General features: G+C 39.6%; 1 protein-coding gene across 1 annotated transcript; it reads right to left on the bottom strand.

Moving 5' to 3' along the window:
- Nucleotides 1-831: 831 nt before the first annotated feature.
- Nucleotides 832-25,230, bottom strand: EMB (embigin). Its single transcript, XM_075183895.1, has 9 exons — nucleotides 24,963-25,230; nucleotides 18,931-19,017; nucleotides 18,332-18,524; nucleotides 14,384-14,472; nucleotides 13,448-13,575; nucleotides 11,234-11,516; nucleotides 5,686-5,725; nucleotides 5,537-5,588; nucleotides 832-2,498 (listed from the first exon to the last, which is right to left on the bottom strand). Exons 1-9 carry the CDS (start codon nucleotides 25,174-25,176, stop codon nucleotides 2,496-2,498), a joined length of 1,089 nt encoding a protein of 362 aa, XP_075039996.1. The 5' UTR covers nucleotides 25,177-25,230; the 3' UTR covers nucleotides 832-2,495.

Here is a 25,230-nt window from a genome sequence, read left to right on the forward strand (position 1 = left end):
ATCAATGAAAAGAACATGAGTGAAATCCAGCCGTTCCCATCTATAACCAGGGACTTCTTTCTCTTTTATATGCCCATCGGAAACCAGTGGCACCGCTGACTGGACACTGATTGGGTTACAGAAAAATCTTGAAATAAAATGGGTGAGACTATTTTCAAAGAGGGTTTAATTATTGAAATGATATTTTAGTAAAAACAATCCATAAAAGTATTAAACTAAAGTGTGCGTGTGAAGGGTTACAATAGCACAGGCTCCTTTGTCCTGTGGAAGTGCCTGTAGGCACTAGTGGAAGTGCCTGTAGGCACTAGTGGAAGTGCCTGTAGGCACTAGTGGAAGTGGAATTTCACACAAATTTCAGAGATACAATAATCAAGATCCACTATTGCCTCCCCATTCTATGTAATCGTATTCTGCACTGTATTTCTAAATTTCGCCTTTTGCAGTATTTACAGTCTATAGGTGGAGCTGGGAAAATGACAGACAATTCATTCTGATCTGCGACGGAGTTTGAATTCCATAAGGAACAAAGATGTTTGCGTGAGTTTTCACACCGAATACATAAGGCCAAATTCCACCACAAAAGGGTATATTTACTAAAGTGCGGGTTTGAAAAAGTGGAGATGTTGCCTATAGCAACCAGATTCTATTTATCATTTATTTAGCACATTCTACAAAATAACAACTACAATCTGATTGGTTGTTATAGGCAACATCTCCACTTTTTCAAACCTGCACTTTAGTAAATATACCCCAGAAAGTGGAAAATTCCGTAGTCAAATGAACAGTTTTGAAATTTGTTCTCATCTCAAATAACCACAGGGCTAGTGGGCATACTTAGAAATTCAGTTCTGGCTGTATTAATGTATTTATTTTCACTGAGGGCAAAAAAGATGACTTAATTGTTTTTCGGAGTTTACACACATTCATGGCTAAATGTACAACAGACAAATAAAAATATACATTGCCATAGGTTTGAAATAATTTCATTCATGTAATCGACTTTGCAATAACTTGGGGGTCACTTAATGTAAAACGTTGAAATATATTGTAGCTAGTTATACGACTGTGATGATAAAATACATTAGGATATATTATTAATGTAACATAGACAGAAGGGTGCTATAATCAGCTCAGGAACATGTAGACAGAATTATATTCACTTACAACTCTACTAACATATAAAATATAATTTAATACTCTTATTTCCACATTATTGCTGCAGAAAAGCAGACACTCTGTCACTAGAGGCAGCTCTTAATTTAAAATCCCTAGGATACTTTGTTAACCAGGTGACTGAATACAGCCAATTGTTAATATGCAACGTCCAGCACTACAGACAATGACAACAGATAACAAAGCATGGTTACATATAGTTGTAGAAACCATATATTGCATCAGGACAAAGTGAGGTATAGTTCAATTGAAGAGTCTCCTCATGTCCCTGTGGTCCGCACACCCAGAGACGTACTTGAATGAACCATGACAGTGGTCATGGTCTGTCCCAGAACTCGCTATCAATGCTGTGTGTATTGTACATAAGGCGATATAGGGTCAATTATCTCTATTCCACGGGGTAAATGTATCAAGCGGAGAGTTTTTCCGGAGGGTTTGAAAAACCAATCAGATTCTAGCTATCATTTATTTATCATTTATAGGCAACATCTCCACTTTCCAAACCCGCCGGAAAACTCTCAGCTTGATACATTTATCCCCAGATGATGTCCTGCATTCTCCATGACGCTGTCCACCGCTAGACTGAGCAAACCGTGAGCATGTGCAAAGTGCTATATGTAAAACACAGGGAGCCAATGGTTTCCTGTGTCTGCTACGTAATATTGCACATTTCTACCCTGCAAAATCTTGTTCAGTACAGTTAAAATAATAACAGATATTCAGTATAAGCAATTCTTTCTAAAGAACTAGTTTATACAGGAACCAGCACTGCAACACAACATTAATGTAAATTACAGCTTAATCCGTTTCTACATTCAAATCATTGCACGTAATGTTCCTGTTGTCTTATGGATGAAAATTAGCATTTAAATTCATCTGCCAAAGGGTCTGGGTACCCCTGGTCAATTTACATTAGTCCGTACTATTGACTGAAAGGCTCAGCCGTGGGTGTGGCCTACCTGGCCAAAGCGGCCCTCACACATTGGATAGGAGTTGATCACATGACGCCAACCATGTGATGCCCTCTGTAGCCAGACACACTGTTCTGCGGCCAAACCTCGCAGCCAAACCTCGCAGCCAATCGAGACAAAATAATTCAGGAAGGGATATCAGCTTCTTTAAGAGACAGATGTTTTAAGAATTCATAAGTGGTCTGAGTATGCATTCAGTACAATACTGAAAAATATTTGCTTGTGAGCAGTGGATATTCCAAGAACCAGGATCATTGTATGAATGTCACTCAGTTTTGAAGATCGTAAAGTGCACATTGAAGGAAGTTGATATTGAACACTGTCGGTCACCTGTTGTCTGGACACTTGGCTTCACTGTATAGGGAAAGACCAAAGGAGACAGAGCATAAGAGAGTGAGCAAGAAAAAGCCGCCTACCGTCCTAGCTTCTCCTACCTCTATCTATAAGGTGACACAAGAGTAATAACAAATATGTGTAGCAAAATTTTTTTTTATTATTATTCTTATTGCAGTACCGTGTTAGCCAGAAAAATCTATGTGATGTTAAATACTTTTGTGTCAAAAAAAACTAAAGTATTATAGGAGTGATACCTTTATTGGCTAACCAAAACAAAATATTATAAGTTTACAAAAACTAGCCTGATGAAGGGGCCTCTGTGCTCTGAAAGCTAGCAAATATAATATTTTTTTTTGTTAGCCAATAAAGGTATCACTTCTATAATACTTTTGTCTTTTTTGACACAAAAGTATATAATAACAAATATGAAATGTCTGTTCTGTCCATAACGTAAAATTCCTTCCCTGATCCTCTTCTCCTTCACTTACTGCTTCAATAAGTTCTCTTACTCCTTCATATGAAGATCCAACCCCAGAATTCTCCTCTTCATACTCAGACTCTGGGCTAGATTTACTAAGCTGTGGGTTTGAAAAAGTGGGGATGTTGCCTATAGCAACCAATCAGATTCTAGCTGTCATTTTGTAGAAAGCACTAAATAAATGAAAGCTAGAATCTGATTGGTTGCTATAGGCAACATCCACACTTTTTCAAACCTGCAGCTTAGTAAATCTAGCACTCTGTCTTTCCAACCACATTAACCTCTTCCTGGTATTATCGGCTGCTTACAGACATTTAGACCTTGTCCACGTGGGTGTTTCATTTTTACAACGATTTATGCTTCAACATAGTAACTTGCTAATACACAACTATGCTACTAATAATATTCATACAAAACTAACATTGTCATAAATGTTATCTGATTTATTCACTAAGAAGAAAGGTAATAAATATTGATTAAAAAGAATAAAGTCTTCAAATAATCATATTAAAGTATCAAAGTGCGGATGGACAGGAAGGATTTCAGTCCATTATTAATTCTGCTCCTAATTAAAATTCCTCATCTCCCTTGTAGCATTGCTGCGTTGCTAGCCCTTAGTTCCCCTTATCATTCATCTTTACATTTACATCCTCTACGTTCTATCCAATTTCGTGTGTCACTCTCCGTTGCTATCTCTGTATTACATTTGGGGACGGTAGTGTGATGTGCAAACACTGCTCTATTACAAATGTTCAAAACTCTTCTACAAACTGTAAGTATTCTAATGTTATGCAAACGTAAATGTACTATACATTCCATAACTAGTACATGAGACATTTCTATTTGTTCTTTTAAATACTTTTTAATATCGCATAGTAAATCCCAACCTCAAGATCGAATCCCCTCTAACTCTGGGGCTCATATAGAATTGACGTTACATCATCTTTTGTTCGTAAGGTATACATTTCTGCACTTCGTATGTGTAACAGAAATGTGTAGACATGGTCAAGAAGTTCAGTTGTTGTTCAGACCATACACCGGAATGGGGAAGAAATGTGATCTAAGTGACTATGTCTGTGGAATGATTGTTGGTTAGATGGGGTAGTTTGAGTATCTCAGGAACAGATCTCCTGAGTTTATCACGCACAACAGTCTCTAGTGTGATACAAGCCGCGACGGTTTCCCTGGCTGCCACGACTCACTGCCCCCTTCCTGTATACGTCCCGTCCGTCACAATGGCCTCTCTCTGCCGCCGCGCCCGGCGAGCCGTCAAACAGCCGGGCACGCACACGCATTTATCCTTAAGTTACATTCATTCTCCTGTGGCTGATTGTGCAGACGAGACTCTGCATTTGCATTGGGCAGCCGGGCGCATGCACAAATATGTTTTATCCTGTGGGCTAATTAATGAATTATTTATCATGCAGCTTCTGGGGCTCATTAGTTCCAGCTCTCCTCTCTTTCTATTGGTCACCTTGTGTATTTAAGGCAGGGAGGGCTTAGCCTCCATGCCGGTTATAGCGTCCAGTTTTCTGTTAGCTTGCCAGCTCCTGTTCGGTTTGCTGAGTTCTTTGATTAATTTCCTGTGTATGACCCTTTGCTTGAACTCCTCGATTTTGGATTGCCTGCCTGTTGCCCTGACCTCTCTTTGATTGCTGCCAGCCCTGATCTTTTGCCTGTACCTCACCACATTTCCTGTTTCAGACCCTAGACCTCGGCCTGTTCCTGACCGCTTCGCTTGTCATCACCCGCTATCCCGCACTACGCTACATTCATAAGCTTGTACTACGCTGAGTGTAAGACCTGGGGGCATCTGAGTACCTGTGAGTGCAACAAGCTCTACGGGAAAGGCGGCTGCTATAGGTGAAGACCTCAACATCCTGTTCTACAAGCTCATGGTAGTAGCCGGTAACCATAACACAGAGTTTGCAGAGAATGGTGCACAAACAAAAACATCCAGTGAGCGGTAGTTCTGTGTTCAGAAATGCCGTGTTAATGAGAAAGGTCAAAGAATAATGGCCAGACTGGTTCAAGCTGACAGGAAGGCGACTGTACCTGAAATATACATCTGTTGCAACAGTGGTATGCAGAAGAGCCTCTATGCACGTACAGCACATGGAAGCTTGAAGTGGATGGGCTACAGCAGCAGTAGACCACACCGGGTTCCACTCCTGTCAGCTAAGAAGAGGAAACTGAGACTACAGTGACCACAGGCTCACCAAACCTCAGCAGTTGAAGAACAGAAAAACGTTGTCTATTCTAATGAATCTCGATTTGTGCTGCAACATGCAGATGGTAGGTTCAGAAATTGTCAAAAACAACAAGAATTCCTGCAGCCATCCTGCTTTGTGCCAATGGTGCCTACTTGTGCATTGATGCTGTCCATATGCTCCCCATCTTCTAATGTCTATCTATACATACACATTATCATGAATACCTTGTCAGTAAATTATATTCTAATCACAATTGCAATCTTGCACATCAATGCGTTGCGTATCAGTCATAATGAGTTTGATTGTGTGAGGTATTGAGTAAACAAAGATTTCCTCTTTAAATGATATTGTCCTTTGCACTATACCTTCCTCTGTCTTGTGCTACTGGCATCGGCATTGCTGCTGTCCTCCGATTTCCTGAAGAATGAAACAAAGTGATAAATCGAAATTCAGTAAATAGAATTGTCAAATATAGAGTCAACTGGTGACGAATATATTGCAAATCAGCACTTACAGCTGTGCCATTTGGTCTATTTGTTCATTGTTTTTAACATCTGTAAAAGAAAAGCATGAAAAATATGTAAATAGATGATCACTACCGACTAGTGGCTTTAAGAACTCAGGTGATATTTACAATGTATTTGTAGCAAAACAACATTTATATTGTTTCTTAGAAAAATGTTCTATGATAAATGAATATACATAACGTTTACAATGTATGATTTTCTATTCAGTCAAAAGTATAGTGTTCACATATGGAAAGTAGAGACACACACACACACAAGCATACATGCTGTCACCTGACCACTAAATATAAAGTCCTGTTAAAAGTAATGTAAAAGTAACAGAATCAAATCCTATAGGCAAAATGAGCGAATACAGACAAGTTTGAAGTAGTATGGAAAAATATACCTGTACGCAAGGAAAATAGTTCTTCTTTTATGTAAAGTTACAGTAGATTAATTACAAAGAGTGTGTAGTTCCTGTTGCTGTATGTGTATTTGGTGGAAGGTTACACCGGATTTTATTTTGTGCTGTATATAGTTGGTGTATGAATCTCTCTTCTGTGTAATGTGTTTTCCTGCAGCTCTTTAGTAAAGAAGTGTGCAATAACCACTGTGTCTTGATCAATAAGGAAGCTTTTATTGAGTTATAAGTGACAGACTTAACAAAGAGAAAGTAAGGGGAATACAGTGACCCCTCCAACAGACAAGTTAAAGGGAGCACAACAAAGTCATTGACACTTTTGGCCCAGCACTAATTCCATAGAGACAGTTTCACATTATTATGTGAGAGCAGACAGCTTACTTTGCTCAGGATCATTAATAGAAGATGCATTCTTTAAATTGTTAGTTAAAGATCAGCATTAGGAGAATATAGCTGTCAACTCTTTCCTGGGCATAACAATTTGCTTAAAACCCTTATTTTCCTGTTCTACTGCTTTAACAGCAACTATTTTCTACTTAAATCTCTACAGCTTGGCTCTACAAGTGAATGTCATATAGTGAGAACCAGTTACTTTGCAAATTTAGGGGCATATTCAATTGCGGTTACGCTCCGGCACAGCCAGTGAAGGATAGTACGCGGTACCGCAATAACACGGATTTTCCGTCACTTCCCATAAGGTTGCGAAGGGAATTCTGCGTTGTTGCGGTACCGTATTACCTTATGTAATGCGCAGCTGCCACATAACTGCGCTCTCCTGACTTATTTGAATATGCCCCAAATGTCTAATAGAAATACAATGATTCTGCACACAGAGTGATTCATCAATTACAATTAAAAACAAGTGTGAGAAAAGTGGTAGCATAACAATTATTAATTATTAATATTTTTCCTAAACTTGATAGAAGAATGCTGAAATGGAAACTGAAGAGAAATAACAAGGTTACATATTTATATAGTTAGTAATGTTGAAATGAGACACTGGTCGATCAAGTTCAAACTTTCATAAATTTTAATTGTGCTGATCCAGTGAAAGGGAAAACAAACCAATGTGACAGTTTAGCCGTGCACACTCTGGGGCTGCAAGTGTACTTCTGCCTATATCCAGAGCTGTACGCGTCTACACCTACATCAGCATCAGGGGCGCACGCAGGATTGTCAGGCCCCTGACCCCCCCCCCCAAAAAAAAAACCAAAAACACGCGAGAGAGCTGCTGCGCATGCGCCCGTTTCGGCAGCACCGCAATACAGCACCGCCGCGGACGCTTCTTTGACAGCGCCGCGGCTGCTGTATAGGACAGTGCCACTATGGTGGGCACTTAGTTTGTGGCGGGGGGGTTTCTGGAGACACAGAAACCCCCCCTGCATGCGCCACTGAGCATGTACTCGCACATGCCCTGCAGCAAGTGCAAAACATACGACTCCTAACAGGCATATATGCGTGTTTCTGCCTATGTCTGCACGCCCTGTCCCTCCCCCGTTCTGCCTCTACAGGCGCAGGCGGGCGTAAGTGCCAGAATCACGCTACTCTGCGTAGAAGCATATATATGTGCCCATTTTCTGGCCATGTGAAGAGTGATTTCACGCAAGACCCACTACACAAACTGCCATACACTGAACCAATTATTACTAGTATATATGCAGGACTACAGGATCTGGTAAGGTGATGGTGAAACCACTTTTCTGCCATGTGCAACTAATGACACCTTGTCCTCTGAATGGTTCTTAGTATGAAACATTCATTACACAATCTTTGCATTGACCTCGGTTATATCTATAAATAGTAATTAGTGAGTAAACAATGCTTCTTTTTTGCAATCTCTCTTAGAAATGTAAGTCCTACATTCCCTTTTTGATGCCTGGTACTGAATTCCTTTTGGGTACTCTCATTTCCTTCCTATAATGAGAAGCCCAACACTGTACCCCATACTTAAGATTCAGGCTAACAAGTGAATAATACAATGGTAATATTATGTTTACATCATGTGCATTTATCTCCCTTTTAAGAATTGACGGATTTTATTTGCAGTTGCAAGGTAGCAACGGGATGCAAGGTAGCAACAAGAAGAATGTGGATATGAAATAAGGGTGGAGAGGGCCCTGCTTCTGAGAGCTTGCAATCTAGCTGGGATGAGTAGGTAATGGCACGGAAGATATAATGTAGACTGGAGTGAGAGGTGATTATGAGAGGGGAGGAGAGGCATAGGTCAGAGACTGGTCAGAGAGGGTGAGAGGGAAAGTTTCTGGGGAAGTAACAAGGGGTGGTGGTGTTGAGGGCTTTGTAGGTGAGGGTAAACATTTTGTAAATAATCTGCTCAAGCAGCTCGAAGACATGTGGCTTGACAGTGTTAAAAGTAAATGCTAAACTCGCATGACCCTATTTGAACATAATATTATAATGTCATTCAGTCATATATACAAAAGCAAACAGTGGTTTTGTCTCAGTACACCAAATGCTGGCTTATTACTTCTCTGGTTTTGTCTCCAAATATTGCCTTAAGTTGTCTTAGCAGCCGTCCATCAAGTCTATTTAAGCCTCATTTGGGTCTGGCTCACAAACCAGCCCTTGCTAGATGTAGGACCCTAAACCTGGGAGGTTGGTGCATCTGATTTTAACTGGCATTTAAAGCGTATAGGTCAGTGTAGGATCTGCATACAATGAGGTACCTGGGATACAGGCTTAAATGTTTTGATCAAAATATGAACCAATACCTCATGTTTTCATTTTGCTAGATACACTAGATACAGATAAGCAGTGTTAAGGATAAGCGCTGACAACTGTCTTTTCGTTTAGTGTTTTCACATTTTCCATATAAAATGTAATGAAATACAAATATCCCCCATGTACAACTGAATGGCAATCTGCTTTCCTGCAGTTGTCTAAATGCAAATGATAAATAAGTAATGAGAATAGATGGCTGCAACATCCTATAATATAGCTGCAATGCTAATGATTCAAATACTATTAGCTGGAAGGGTCAATGTGCTAACAGCCAATCAGAATCAGCTAGACAGTGCTGCTAGTGTCACCACCTCTGCATATCCAGTACCTGAAAAAATTAAGCCTCCATAAAGTGTATCTAGGAATGCGTTCAAGTCTAATTGTGTCATCCAGGGGGCGTGTTACACTTATGTGAACACATTCTTACTGTACTCAACTCATGATTCCACCTCTCCGGGCTTATGGGACTTCAAACCCAAACTATGTACTATTCTAGATAGAGACGTATTTTAGTACTCTGTACAGAAATGCACATATGTATGCCAAAAACTTTACATATGCCAAACTCTAAATCAACCCCTAAGTGAATAACTCTACATATATCTATAATATATTTTATTCTACAATGTGTCTAACTCTCACCGTATCAGGTTACTATCCTGCTCTGTGTTAACAACCCTACATAGCTTTGTGTCATCAGCAAATCTGCAAGGTCATTAAAAAAAAAAAAAGAATGAAAAGGACATCGCCCAATACTGATCTATGTGATACACCACAAATAACTTTATCCCAGTCTGAATGTGTACATTTATAACTACAGTTTGTCTTCTGTCCTTCAACTAGTTCTCCACCCATTTGCACACTGTTTTCCCTAGACCTGCTACTCCCATTTTATCTACCAGACTACCATCCCTTAGAATCCAATTAATTTACAAATGACAGAAGGCAGGTTGACAGGTCTGTAATTTCCTGGGTTAGGTTTTATATGTGTGCTAGGACATCCTAGGCATCTATGTCTTAATAACAATTGGATCCCCTACCACAAGCACCTGTCTGGCATTCACTACTAAATCTTTCCTGGAACAGTCATTACCCAGTTGATAGTGAAAGAATTATGGTGTAACTAATAATGATACATTTGAACGGACATCCCCAATATCAGTCAATTTGGCAGATTTATTGGAACGTGTCAGCTCAGGGCTATCCTACCTTACGCTCTATCCCTTCTTATAACTGTGGCCTAGCTCCCTACCCAGTGGCGGATCCAGGGGGGGGCGATCGGGGCGATGTTTAAAACACAATCAGAGCAGCCGGGCAGCACACTGTCCCTGCCTGTCACGGCTGGACGGACCTGCACATACTGTGCAGCCGTCGGCAGCCCAAGATGTTAGAAAGGGGCGGGGCCTAAATCCCCCCCCTAAATCGCCCCGGGTACAGCATTTTTCTAGATCCGCCCCTGTCCCTACCATAGCACCCTATTTTTCAATGCTCCATTTCTACACTGACTACAACTAGTGCCTGCTCAGTGAGCAGCAAACTCCTCTCTATGTCGTCCTAGGATGGCAGTGTCACCAGTTGCCTATCTAGAGCCTGAATCTAGACTATTAACATCTTGCACAGCAGTATTCACCTGGAAATAGCTGCCCCAGAAGATGTACAATTGGTGGCATTACCAATCACGGACCTCAATCTGACTGCACTTTACGTATATGGGGATTCTTACTCTAAAATGAAATCAATGAGTATTAGTTAACTAGAACTAATTAATGGAATATGAGTGAAGTACTTCAAAGTATTAATACAATCGTTTTAGTGTACAACATAATATTTTTCAATATTAACAATTTGCACAAAACTGTGTTGCAGCCGTTTAACACAGACTTAACACAAAGAAAGAGAAAGAAAGTAGACACACAAGACACCTTACTTTCCTGCTGCCTTGTTTCAAACTATGTCCTTACATCAAACTATGCACTTATCAGAACAATTGCAATTTTCATACTGTTTCCTGGAAAATAAAAACCCTTGTACCGCTCAGAAATCTTGCTTGGTGTTCAACTTCAAACATAAGAGGTAGATTTCTCAAACCTTCTCAAAAAGGAAAAGTGGAAATGTTGCCCCTAGCAACCAACCAGATTCTAGTTATCATTTATCCACTTTTCCTTTTTGGAAAGTTTGGTAAATCTTTGCCATGGTTTCGGTTACAAGATATTCAAACTATTTCAAATAAACCAAGATAATGATCATTGACATTACAATTAGCTTAAGTATATATATATTATTGTTTTACCTTTGACTGGACTTCTTTCATCGCAAATGAATTAAGCAACTAAAACGGTTAGCTTGTGTTAGTGAATGAATATAAGTTAATGTAAAAAGAGTAAAGGTTTTAGTACCTTCTTTGTCTTTTTTCTTCTTGCTTAGCATCTCATAGACTAAAATAACCGCTACCAGGACTGCAACTTCCGCAGCTATCGCAAGGAATATCCTAGCCGGGACCATATAACTGAGAACATTAAGATGCACTTGTCCTTCGCTTTCTCCTGTCTTAAAAACAGCCTTGCAGACGTAACTCCCGCTGTCACCTTCAGATAGGTTTGCTATGTGCAGCTTTGTTTCATTTCCATTTTTATTGTCATGTGTATATTTTGCTGATATCAAAGAGAAATTCAGAACCACCTTCAAGACAGTAGAAGAAATATTTTGTGAGAAATAGCATGAAAACAATGATAAACGGAATAAAAAGTATCTGTTTGGTTCAGCAGCGTCAGTGCTATTGCAGCACATGTCATTTTTTCCGCAATTGTATTTACAATGTTCAGCAGGAACTGAGGTGGCCAAACAGATTATTGAACCCTCCGGCAACCTGAATGTCAAGTGTGGCTTGCCTATGTTGACCCGTTTAAGTACACATCACAATACATCACACACAAAAGGCCATCCCATCAAGACGTGTGAGCACAGCCTTAAGCTAGGATTACAATACCAGTGTTTATAACGCAACAAATTTGCATATGACAAAACACATTGGAGAAATACTTTGACTACAATTTTATTCAATTAATTATGTCCAGTTTTGGTTTCTTAGTCTTCTGTTGTTTTTAGTAATGGTAACGTTTCATAATAGTCACACAAAAACATGCAACCTGGGATGATGGAACATCAGTCACACTTCAGGTTTCACTGAGAAAATGAGTTACAGATCTTCAAATCTGATAAGATTAATTGCAAAAACAACAATGTGGCATAGCCATTAATTTGACAGATCTCTATAAAACACAAGGGGGTAAAATTAGTAAAGTTCGTTTTTTATGGCGCCTTTCAAATGTGCTACACTTCACCAGCGGTTTTCAGGTCCAAACCACTGGATTTGTTATATTACCGTTTGGAGGGTTGAATCTCAAACCGCTGGCAATGTCAGGCGGCTTGAGAACCACTAACCACTGCGGCCGGGACTCTTGGTTTGGTGACCTGAACATTTGTTCAGACCGCCCCTAACTTAGAAGACTGAGCCTGATGCTGTGTAGCCTGGCCTCTTACACAATGGAAGGGAGAAGATATTTTTTCTTTTTTCCTTATTTATTTTCCCCCATTCTGACAGACAAGACGCTCAAACATCATTTGGTTTGAGATATATTGCCTATATAAACATATCTAAAAATACTGTCTTTTGTCCTGGTGGTTTTGCAAACAGCATCTTAATAAATTGCACGGTTTCTATATTTGCCATTTTTAAAAACCTAGTATCGTGCAATTTTAGGTGCAGATTGGCTTTTAGTATATTCAATGGTTTCAGAACCACACATATACGGCCTGAGTCATTAAGGAAAGTAAGGCAAACAAAAGGAGTAAATGTTCTCTGAAACAAACCATGTTACAATGCAAGGGATGCAAATTAGTTTATTATTCTGTACATATGTTAAATACTGGCTATTTTTTTCATCTAGCACACAAATACTTGCTAACTTTAATTTAACACTGAAATTTAAAGTTGATCTATGACATGCCCTACCTCAACTATAAATCTGTCCACACAATTTAAAATTACCTCCCCCTCCAATGCAACGTGGTTTTGCCCAGGTGCAAAGTTACTCCTTTTTTATGCTTTGCTTTCCTTAATGACTCAGACCTATAATCATCAGAAACATGCTGTTTTGCAAAAGTGCAATTTAGTAATTTTACTCCAGGGTTTTCAATGGTTCCATATTATTTAGTATCAGGAAATACGATAATGCAATGACAGGGAAGCACTATCACTTGTCAGAAAAGATTGTTTGGAATACACTGTCACATGGCCCAGCTATCAATTCATTGATTTTTTTTTAACATACCAAACTGTACCAAACCTGAAGTAAATATGAACCTGCAATGTCACAAACTGTGTGCCTGTTTCATGCATAAATAAAATATAGTATATAAAAATGGTAGATTAACTTGTTTATAAGTATGGCAAAGGTCATTTTGCTGCAATGAAAATTAAAAATGGTTAATTTGAATTAAAATGTTTTAGGATTTAACTGTAAAAATGGAATTAGGCTGCTTAACACTAACACGAAAGTGTACAAAGCAAGTACAATACAAGAACCGCAATGTAATGAATTATAGCTTACCTGCTCGTTCTCAGTAACTTTGTACCAAATCCATTCCACAGGTTTGTAAATCGAAGTGTCACATTTCATGACAATAGAATCTCCGTTATAGCTGACTATGCTCTTGCCCACGACATGGACAGCAGGAACTAAAGTGAAAAAAACCCATAATTATTAGGTAAACAAAGACCGAGTACAATAAGGGAGTGTTCGTGTAATTATGCCTGGGGTTTTCTGATTGAGAGATATGCTATATGCTTTACTGGGAACTGCCTCTTTTGGGGTCCGCAATGGGGTCCACACTGACTCTTGATCTTGAGAACAATAGCACAGTGACTTTCACAGAACACCAGGGTCCCTGAACAATAGCACATTTACCCTTGATGTCCAAACTAAGAAAGACTGAGCACCCTGGGGACAATCTGAGAGAACAAGTAAGAACATTACAGAGTAAATGTGCCGAGCTGAAAATAGTTTAGAAAATGTGCATTGTGGTCATGTTAGTGATCTCTGAAATCGTGAAAGATAATATTTCCCCTAACAGCTGTAATGTGTCTGGCAAATAACACAGGTTTGAGGAGAGTTACACGTACAAAGTACATACTGATAAAATAAATTAACGAGTAGCAAAAATAATATGGGCCAGCTAGAGTTGGAATCCTGCCTAACAGTTGCAGAGTGGATAACACAGAATGAAAATTGAAGTGGGAGGGGCCAGATAGACAGTCCAAAGACTCCAAGGCAGTGTGTGTTACTCAGGGCAACCAAACTAACAGGATTAATCCGCAGGATGACAGGTAGTAATGCATCTTCTAAAGTAAAGCTCCTAGGTACCAAGTTATATTGGCAAATATGTATGTTTTACCTATATATTTAAGGGAAGCTATGTGTTTAAAAGTAGACATAAATATTTCTTATGAAAAATAATAAATAACAGTGCCCATATTTTTTTCTTACCCTGTATATGAAACGTTCCTTTTACTTCTGTGCTAGAAATGAACATGCAGGTGTAGTTTCCAGTCTCATTCATGTCTTTTACCACAAATCTATAAATAGACATATCAAGACGTTAAAATGGCAAATTCATCATATTTTAACAACATGGTGAAATACTCAAACATAAATGCTGAAGGAGCAGAACATCGTCCCCTGGATCTAGAGATATGGGTCTAAATAAATAAGCATTCTGTCTGGTGTGGTCTGTCATAACAATCTCTCTCTGTCCCTTTACATTCTTGTCTCTTTCTCTCTGCCCCCTTCATTCTTCTCTCTTTCTCTCAATGCCTTTACATCCTTCACTCTCTCTCTCTGCCCCGTTACATCCTCCCTCTTTCACTCTCTGCCCCCTTCATCCTTCTCTCTTTCTCTCAATGCCTTTACATCCTTCTCTCTATTTCTGCCCCTTTATACCCTTGTCTCTTTCTTTCTATGTCCCTTTACATCCTTCTCTCTTTCCCTCTCTGCCCCCTTTACATCTTTCTCTATTTCTATGTCCCTTTACATCCTTCTCTCTCTCTGCCCAGTTACATTCTTCTCTCTCTCTCTATGGCCCTTCATCCTTCTTTCTCTCTCTTCCCCCTTCGTCCTTCTCTCTTTCTCTCTTTGTCACCTTCATCCTTCTCTCTTTCTCTCTCTGTCATCTTCATCCTTCTCTCTTTCTCTCTATGTCCCTCTTTATCCTTCTCTCTCTGTCCCTTTACAGCCTTCTGTCTTGCTCTCTCTGGTTCTTCATCCCTTTTCTCTCTCTTCCGCCTTTGTCCTTCTCTTTTTCTCTCTCTGTCACCTTCATCCTTCTCTCTTTCTCTATCTGCCCCTTCATCCATTTTTCTCTCTCTTACCCCTACATCCTTCTCTCTCTGCCCATTTATATCCTTGTCTCTTTATTTCTATGTCCCTTTACATCCTTCTCTCTGTCCCTCTCTGCCCCTTTACATCCTTCTCTATTTCTTTCTATGTCCCTTAACAAACTTCTCTCTCTCTCTCTCTCTGCCCAGTTACATCCTTCTCCCTCTCTGTGGCCCATCATCCTTCTTTCTCTCTATTCCCTCTTCATCCTTCTCTCTTTCTCTCTATGCCCGTTTACATCCTTCTCTCTTTCTTTCTCTGTCCCTTTACATCTTTCTCTCTCTCTGTCCCTTTACATCCTTCTCTCTCTGTCCCTTTACATCCTTATCTCTCTCTCTCTGCCCCATTATTTCCTTCTGTCTTTCTCTCTCTCTGGCCCTTTACAGCCTTCTCTCTCTCTCTCTCTCTCTCTCACCTTCATCCTTTTCTCTATGTCCCTTTACATTTTCTCTCTTTCTCTCACTGCCACTTTACATCCTTCTCTATCTCTTTCTGCCTAATTACATCCTTCTCTCTCTCTCTTTCTCTCTTTGCCCCTTTGCATCCTTCTCTAAATCTCTCTATATGCCCCTTTACATCCTTCTCTCTTTCTATGTCCCTTTACAGCCTTCTCTCTTTCTTTCTCTGCCCCTTTACATCCTTTACATTCAGTATTTTTCTTTGCCAAAGTGTCTGACGTCACTGTTACAGACCAGGCCCCTGCAGCCACAGTGAGACTGGCTGCAATGCAGGACAAGACAGACATGCGAAACCTGGAACAGACACACTACTGTAGTATTTATTTCCTGGCTTCCCAGGCCCTTCTGTATTTGTCCTGATCTCTGCAGGCCACTAAATATTACCTTGTGTGTCTCATGTGGCCCATGTGCAATGGATTGTGCATCTATACGCTTAACTTTTGCATATTTAGCCCCTAGACATCCCCAAAAGTGAACTTATGATTTCAAATTGAATTTTTTTATTTCATATGAATATGTGTGTTCAGGATGCATGGAAACCAATAACAATCGACAGTAGCAGTAAAACAAATGACACTTTATGACATAATTTCCATTCACACAGACCATTTCCAAATGTAGAATATTGCATTTTTCACCTGGAGCTAATTGATTTTCTACTAAGGTTATGCAATGGTCATAAAATGTCCACATGAAACAGTGGCAGTGTTAGAGATGGAATTTAAAAGATAATTGTCATGAACGCCCAGCCTGTCTCAGATACAGCAGTCTGAACAGCTGGCCGTGACTTGCGTCATCTTAGTCACTTAACAATGAATACACCTTTTCTGCAACCACAAAGGATTTACTATGGTGTCCTTACGTTCACTAAAACCACTTATTAATGTTTCACACTTAAATCACTTACACATGTAGCATGAGCCTCCCTGGGCTTCGTAAGTTCACAAAGAATCAAGCTAGATTAAATGCATTTTAATCAGGAAAATGTTTCCAAGGCTTAGTTACAAAAAGTTAATACCAAGACATACAAAAGTTGCACAAATAAGTTTCAGAAAATAAAATAGGAAACTATTTACTAGTTAAGACTTAGGGATAGATTTACTAAGCTGCGGGTTTGAAAAAGTGAGGATGTTGCCTATAGCAACCAATCAGATTCTAGCTGTCATTTTTTAGAACGTACTAAATAAATGAAAGCTAGAATCTGATTGGTTGCTATAGGCAACATCCTCACTTTTTCAAACCCGCAGCTTAGTAAATATACCCCTTAGTGTGTGTGAGGGAACACAACTGAGAAATATGGGACATTTTATTCTTGATGGACCCCCTCATGAAAATGCACAATGTAATGTCTAAAGCAGAAGATTTTAAACCTCTTTCCACATAGCTCTCACCCTCCACCTTTGGAGTTTAGCTGTCAATAAGGACAGATTGATCTCCCAAATGTCACAAGACTTTTGAAATGACCTAGGGATGTCCTGAAATCTGGAATGTTCACAGGGCCACAGGGCCTCTGCTCGTTTGGCTTGGTTGGTCAGATCCACATCCTCTGCATACCAAAAAAACTCCTCAAAGATGCTTATCTATCTCTTTCTGGCTAATTTCAAAAGATTATTGACACTTGCATAGGTTCAGACTCATGTCATTTAGCAAAGCACACGTTGAGGTTACATTACAAGGTTACATCCAATATACATTGTCATACCTGATTATTAAGGAAAAATAACAATAATACATAATCGGCACAATAATATTATATTTAAACAGTAAAAATAAATGTAACATATTATATAAAACACAGAAAAGTACAACAGTGTAAGTTGAAAGTAAGTATTTTATTATTATTTCAGTAATTGGTAAGTAAGACAATGGGATTATTTGAAACACTGTATATAAATCTCTTTAAAAATAACTTTATGCTGTAGGGATCAGTAACTGCCATGCTGCCCAGATGGGCTCCCCCAAATTCAACATTGCCACTGAAAGTGGCAGATCCTGGATCCTGCCAAGTACTGGTAGTGGCAGGGGGGGGGGGGGGTGTTGCTTCTTTACCTTAACTAGTTGAGCTTTTTGGCCCATATCGGTAGTCTTTTAGTCATTGGCTGAAACTGTATATACTTTTTAGCATTTGTGGGGAAATGGGTTGGAGGATGGGAGGAAATACCCCAAATTTACTACTGGAAAAAGCTGCAGTGTAAAGCTAGGGTGACTGTGGTGGATCTACCACCATTGCAAGGGGTCTTGTATCTATGGGGCCCAGCGTAGGGACCCCATAGCTGCCGTACCCCCATTCAATGGCGGTAGATCCAGTACAATGTTCATCGACAAATAATTCCTATTAGCTATGACCCTCTAGCAGGAGGATTGACCAGCATCATTGCCCTACCCTCCCAAATTTTGCAAAGGTCCCCGGCGAAGCAGTGTTACACCCCTGCAGGGTAGCTAAATGTTGCACTTTCCCTCCATGTAATTGAACTGCTTTAGCTACTGCTGTCGTCAGTAAAGTGAATCTAGTACATACCTTCTCACCTATACTCACAACATAGTTCACATGTGAATGTTAGCTAGATGTACCGGAAATATACTGCACACACAGAATACTCACTCATACGAGGTGTGCCACTGATTATCTGACTTATTGTACATGTATAGGTCACGGCTGATTTGTTCCTCTCCATGTCTCCAGGTGACATTGTTAATTTGCAAACCTTTGGAGTCGCTCGTAAGATTACACTCCAGCTTCAGATGGCCGGTGCTATCAATTATTATAGTCTTCTCTATCTCTGGGGACGATACGCCTGAAGAAGAGAAAAAAAAAATTGTTTTCTTTATTAGCACAAAAGTAAATATATAATTTAATATCAAAGCCAGGAAGAGCAGAAATGTGCATATTACACTGAGAATAGATTCATGTGTTTAATACATCATAGAAAGGTCAAGTTTAGACTCATCTTTGTATACCCACAAATATACACTGATGCAGCAGGCAGTCATCAATATTTAATTTAATTCAATTTAATTTAAAACATAGGGCTCGTGCTCTGTTGCCGTCAGCTATTTACAGATTATGTTATTGCTACCTGTAGACAGTATATTTTATTAATTACAAAAACATATTCATGTTTATATGAATTAGCTGTGACAGGAATCATCAGAGAGCTACACCTGAAACATGGTTTATATTGATATAAATACACATTTTACCTGGAATAGATAGGCTGTGTATTACTACGGTATTGCCAAGACCTCCGCCATCATTTTTCACAGAAGCCTGCGCCGTGACGTCTGGACCTAGGTGAGAATTCACAAAGCATTAAATTGGATTCTATGAATTTCATGTTCCTGTAATACCATTGTGTTCAGAATGTAACCTTTAGCCTCAGCCTGGGAAATCAATAATATATGCCTGATTAATTTACACAGACCTCCTGGTGCTTATACACCTTATTCATGTGTTTGATCGTAGTACGGAAATATAGGTACAGCAGACTAAGAGATGTACCCAGCAAAACTTGCATTCTGCAAACCTGGATAAAATTCGCCTTTATTGTAATAAAAGGACATTTTGGGCCTCATTTTTAAGTCCATTTTTGGGGTGCAAAAATTGGCAGAGGATGCTGTTCGGCAGCGCAGATTGTGTTTAAAACATGATCAGAGCAGCCGGACAGGATTCTCTGTCTGCCTCTCAGCCAACGGGGGAACATGTGAGTAGTGTGCAACCGAAGGCAGCCCCCCACCCTCTGCTGGGGGGAGGGGGGATTGCCCTGATTGTACCCCCCAGAATCCGCCACTGTGGAGGGGACCTAATGAAACATTTATTCATCTCCAGATACGTACGATACGTTTTCGCTATGGGGAGAGTTAGGGTGACAGCCTACATCTCAGCAGCTTACTATTAATATTGTTTATTTATATTGTGCCAATCATATTACGCAGCACTGCACAGAGAATATGTAACCATTGGACCTTATATTATAAATTACCTGACACATACATGTCCATTTTGTCAGCAGTCAACTAACCTACCAGTATCTTTTTGTATTGTGAGCACCAGATATAGCATAGCATATTATTGCTGGCAACAAATATAACGAAGTATCATCTATATATATCTATATTATGAACTAAGTTTTGTATCTTAGGATGGAATATAAAATAGGGCTTTGTTGCCTAGAGGAGGCATAGGGATATATTTACTAAACTGCGGGTTTAAAAAAGTGGAGATGTTGCCTATAGCAACCAATCAGATTCTAGCTGTCATTTTGCAGAGTGCACTAAATAAGTGACAGCTAGAATCTGATTGGTTGCTATAGGCAATATCCCCACTTTTTCAAACCGGCAGTTTAGTAAATGTAGCCCCTAGTGTCAGGCATATGGTGCTACTCTTAGATATTACTTTACGATTTGACCCTTCTTGGTGTTAGCAATGAGTTTTGACTATGAGGGTGTTACAATTATAGCTCTAGATGGCATGTAGAAGACAATATTTACATGTTCCCTAGTAACTAGCTCACATGTTGTGTTCCACGTGACTATTTGAGCAAATAGGAAGTTGAATGGCAGTATATTGATTCAGGTATGTAGGGTAGGCTTAAACCATTATTATTGTTATCTTTTTATCTTTTTTTTAATTGATAATGTTAGGTCTATTCAACACATCCTATATACAACTGATGCTGGAGCCGGTTCCTATTCTGAGTTTATAAAGAGTTTACATGACCGACCGGTATGCTGATACATGCACATATGGGGGTCTGATTAAACGTGTTAGTGTGGAGTCTGTTAGTTGTTAGATCAACTTGTATGAGATTTGTTGGTTGTTATATAAACCAGGAGTCCGTTCCTCTTTTACAGTTCCTGGTTCCTAATGATAACTGCCTTTGATGTAGCACCCTTGTAGGTTTGTACCTGAACGGTTTTCAATTGGTCCTTTTTCATTTTATCGCCCAATCTCACAGAATTCCGAAAATGGGGGAGAAAGGATTTAATTGTAAAATTAGTTGCCACGCACCACTGCTTAAGCTGTGCCAGGAAGCTGTTATCGGTGTCCCAGTGATTGTTGTATAGCCCTCTATCTGGTGAATATCCAAAGCTGTCTACGATCAGAGTGCTGGGAGTTCACTAGTGGGTATGATGACTTCCTTCTCTTTCTCCAGTCCACCAACAAATAGCCGCGGTATTGAGGTCTGGGCTCTTCTTTATATCACCACCAGAGATTTGCCAGGTCCACATTATTAAGCAAAAGTGATTGGAAATGTTCGTATTATAAAGCAACCAAAAATTTGGGGGTCGTTAATATAAAGCAAACTAATCTCTGGGTGATGTGCATTGTGTAGTGGTCTCCAAAACAGGGTCAGCATTGAACAGTGGTCACTAGTATGAACTAGAGATGCTCAGGCTCGGTTCCTGGAGAACCGAACACACCCGAATTTAAGGGATACGAGTACCGAGCTGAGCCGGCTCGGTACTGTCGCGCGCCCTCGGAGTTTGAAAACGAGGCAAAACGTCATTGTGATGTCATCGGATCTCGGGAGTTTTGAATTCCTTTTTAAGATCCAACATAGCGAGGGGTTCCCCCATTTTTCTTTTCTGCCACTGCTGTGTGCCAATGTGTCCTAGATGTGCTAGGAGCTGCCGTGTGTTTGTGCCATTGCTCTGTCGCTTACCATCCAACCAAGTCGCTGCAGTATTTGTCCAAAAGTGTATGAAAATAATATTGTGACCTGTGAGGTTGCCAAAATTGACTGCAAATGACTTTAAATTAGTGTTATTGAGGTTAATAATAATGTAGGCACAAAAAAGAGTAAAAGTATGCAATTCTAGCATATTTTAGGATTTTTTCTGAAAAACCCCAAAACCAAACCACGAAGCTAATCCAGATCCAAAACCAAAACCAGTTCACGGGGGTCAGTGAGCAACTCTAGTATGAACTCTGTATTGTATGTCAGTCAATATGATGCTGACTGTATTGCATATTGCTCTCTATAATGCTTTTGTATTGTATAATTGCCTCTAAAATGCTCTCCTTATTGTAAAGTGGTTACTATAAATCTCGCTGGATTGTAAATTGGTCTCTAAAACAGACTCTGCATTTTATACTGGACAGATGTAGCTATGTTTTATTTGATTTTAGTTCTCAAATTCTCCGATATTTCATTTGTTTGTAAAACCATGCCCACGTTAGATCATAGTCGCTAACATTTTTACCTCTCTTCTGACAGATTAAGAGGTCCAATGTCAAGTGCAGGGGTCATGGCATCACTAATTGTGTGATCACAGCCCCGCTCCCCACTGTAGAATTCAGTAATATGCTTCATCGTACATTGGGGGCGTGGCCATCATTACCCAATTCACAGTGCATTGCGTCATGATGGCCCCTTCCAGCTTCACTAAGGAAGTCGATGGAATGTGGGAGGGTGGCCTCCTCTCCTGGGAGTCTTCCCCAAAATTCAGGAGTCTCTCAAACATCACATGAGAAGAGACAAGTATGCATTAGACAAACCATTTTAACTTTACTTGCTTAGATTGATTAAGATTTATATTTACTGTTTTGGATTATTATTGGTTTTATTTGCTATATTGATTCTTGTTCAACTTGGGCACATCTCAAATAGAGCCACACCAACTATTTTCCATAAACACACCCATATATTTGTACTTTACCCACAGCTAGTCGACCACGTTTCATAAATTAGAAAGACATTAGCTGCCAACATAGAATTATCCAACAAAATGTTGGTGGGACTATAACCCAGCCCCCGTTTCAACACCTATACTGCAGGTTCTATCATTTCAGACAGTGTGAATTAGAATTTCTAGAGAAATGTAGTTGCATACGATAGTGCTGTTAGATATTGTTATTAAGATCTGAACTGTACTTTGTCCCAGTACAAACACACGAAAGGTGTAATTATGCCACCACAGGACATTCGAACTGAACTGAGCATTCTAAAGGAATGGTCAAGATAAATTGCAAGTTATTCAGTGGTAATGATACTTAGCTTATTGTACCTAGATGTACTTTAAGTATCCATCCTCTGTTTTCACCTCTTACGTTAGAACCTCATTCCTGGCTGTGGATTATAGTTGCCGTCATCCAGTTCATAGACCACAATAATTTCAGACAGATATAAAGTATGCTTTGCTTCCTTGACCAATTTAAAGCTCTTGAATGACCTTCTGTTCCAGCAGCTGGTACAATCTATTCTTGATATATACTTCCCTGGTGCACTTTATTATATTACTGTATATATCTGATATTGTGGAAGCCTGTATGCAGCTGTCCTCAGTCATTGGTATTCTAGGATAATACTGGTTGGCTAAAAACTAGGTCTATTTATCAAGGGAAGAAAAGCCCTAAATCCTGCTATAAAATGGGAGTTTTCTCAGGATTTAGGGATTCTCCCTATTTACCAAAGCCCCCCGGCCAGTGAAGACTATTGCCGGACGATGCATGTCATTTCAGAATGGTGTGGGGGTCTATGGATCCTAAATAATAAATACCTAAAAAAAATTATACAGAATTTGCAGAATAGATGTATGAACTTGACATGAACTTGCTTTGTGGTTTGCAGTAATTAACATACTCTTTGGGCCTGATTCATTAAGGATCTTAACTTAAGAAACTTCTTATTTCAGTCTCCTGGACAAAACCATGTTACAATGCAAAGGGTCAAAATTTGTATTCTGTTTTGCACATAAGTTAAATACTGACTGTTTTTTCATGTAGCACACAAATACTTGATAGCTTGTTTGTACACTGAAATTTAAAGTTGATATTTGTGTGCTACATGTTTCTTAAGTTAAGATCCTTAATGAATCAGGCCCCTTGTTCTTTAAGTTGAAAATACTAGCTTGGCAGAAAAAGCTAAATAGAAAGTAACTTTGATGTAAGCTCACACCCACCTATAGCACACAAACAAAAGTTTACCGCAGAATAATAAGAAAAGGTTAAAGGAATATCACACCTTTTCAGATATGCTTTTAGAATTTCCAGACAGAACTTAAAAATATCTTTAAAAATAACTTTCTGCTTTGTATGCAATATTGTTAAATCTCAAAGATGATCTGTTGATGATGCTGGACCACTTATAAGATTTTTCCTTTAAATAAACGCGCCAAGAGTCCTCTAATCAGAACGGTATCATAGCTACTTGGCATCATTAAATCATCAATGTGTCAAAGTGTCTTATTATTCCTCAGTTAGCTGATTGCTGATATCTGAATGGTCAACATTAAAGGTGATTATTAGCAGTATCGGTGTACCATGATACCCCAATGGTGTCAGCTGGGGGTGTCCACAGGAATAGATGACATCCAAAAACATACTGGTAGGTTAATTGGCTGATAACAAAATTTACCCTAGTCTGTGTGTGTGTGTGTATGTGTGTGTGTTAGGGAATTTAGACTGTAAGCCCCAGTGGGGCAGGGACTGATGTGAATGAGTTCTCTGTACAGCGCTGCGGAATCAGTGGCGCTATATAAATAAATGGTGATGATGATGATAGATGCTCAGTGTAAGTAAGTGGTAAGAGCCTCTTACCGATGACGGCCAGTGCCGCTGTGGAGCTCAGAGAGTACCTGGTGTTACAGTTTGTGTGTGTGTGTGTGTGTGTATATATATATGTGTATATATATATATATATATATATATATATATATATCTCCATCAGTGGGAGAGACCAATAAGATGAAGCAAGAAGCATTTTTTCCATGGTCAAATACACCAAATTGCGCTGTTTGCCTAAAGTATACTCCATCTCTACAGTTGTTTAACTTGATAACAACATTTAATTTAATTTATTTAGAAAATGATGGATAATAGGTTCCCAGTGGTTTAACAGTGGAATGACCTCACTTCTCCCCTTCCCCCATTATGTTGAATAGATCAATCTTCTTTTGGCAGATCTATAATTACCTCCATATTCCCTTGGTAATTCATACAACCTTATCCTTATGACATTGCTAAGATAAATTAATACCCACCTAATACTTCGCAGGTTATAGATATCGATAGACAGAGTAAGCTCAAGTCATATATTATACAATCCCTGTTACATATTATAGTCTATATGATAAGTAATGCCATTATACACTATATTGCTCTTAGTGTATTTCCAGTGAGAGCACTTTGTCCCCGGTAGCAGCCATCACCAGCAGCAGTCACCTTCAGTTCTGCAAGGACAGTGATACCCACAAGGACGATGAGTGGACGTGTTGGATTAGAGGACACTCACCTGCTGTGTTGGGGGTGATGCCCGGGGACGCCACAGACAGCAGCCCGCAGAAGAGAGGCACAAGAACGGGGAGTGAGAGCCGCATCCTGGCGGGGCTGGGAGGACACCGTGGGACGGTGCAGACTGCAGAGTGTGGCTGCGCACGGCGCTGGCTGCTGTGGAAGTATTGGGACAGGCACGTACCGCAACTTCCCTGTGTCAGTCTAAGTTGCATCAGATCCCAGTATGGCTGTAATTACTGTAATACGATGGTGATGAGACACCTTTT

Source organism: Mixophyes fleayi, chromosome 1 (genome assembly GCF_038048845.1).
Source record: "Mixophyes fleayi isolate aMixFle1 chromosome 1, aMixFle1.hap1, whole genome shotgun sequence".
Lineage (NCBI taxonomy): Eukaryota > Metazoa > Chordata > Amphibia > Anura > Limnodynastidae > Mixophyes > Mixophyes fleayi.

Excerpts from the sequence above, each read along its gene's own strand:
- EMB (XM_075183895.1), bottom strand. The coding sequence starts at position 25,176 with ATGCAACTTAGACTGACACAGGGAAGTTGCGGTACGTGCCTGTCCCAA. Across the intron at positions 19,018-24,962 it reads CATCACCCCCAACACAGCAG|GTCCAGACGTCACGGCGCAG; the intron begins GTGAGTGTCCTC and ends ATTCTCACCTAG. Across the intron at positions 18,525-18,930 it reads ACACAGCCTATCTATTCCAG|GCGTATCGTCCCCAGAGATA; the intron begins GTAAAATGTGTA and ends TCTCTTCTTCAG.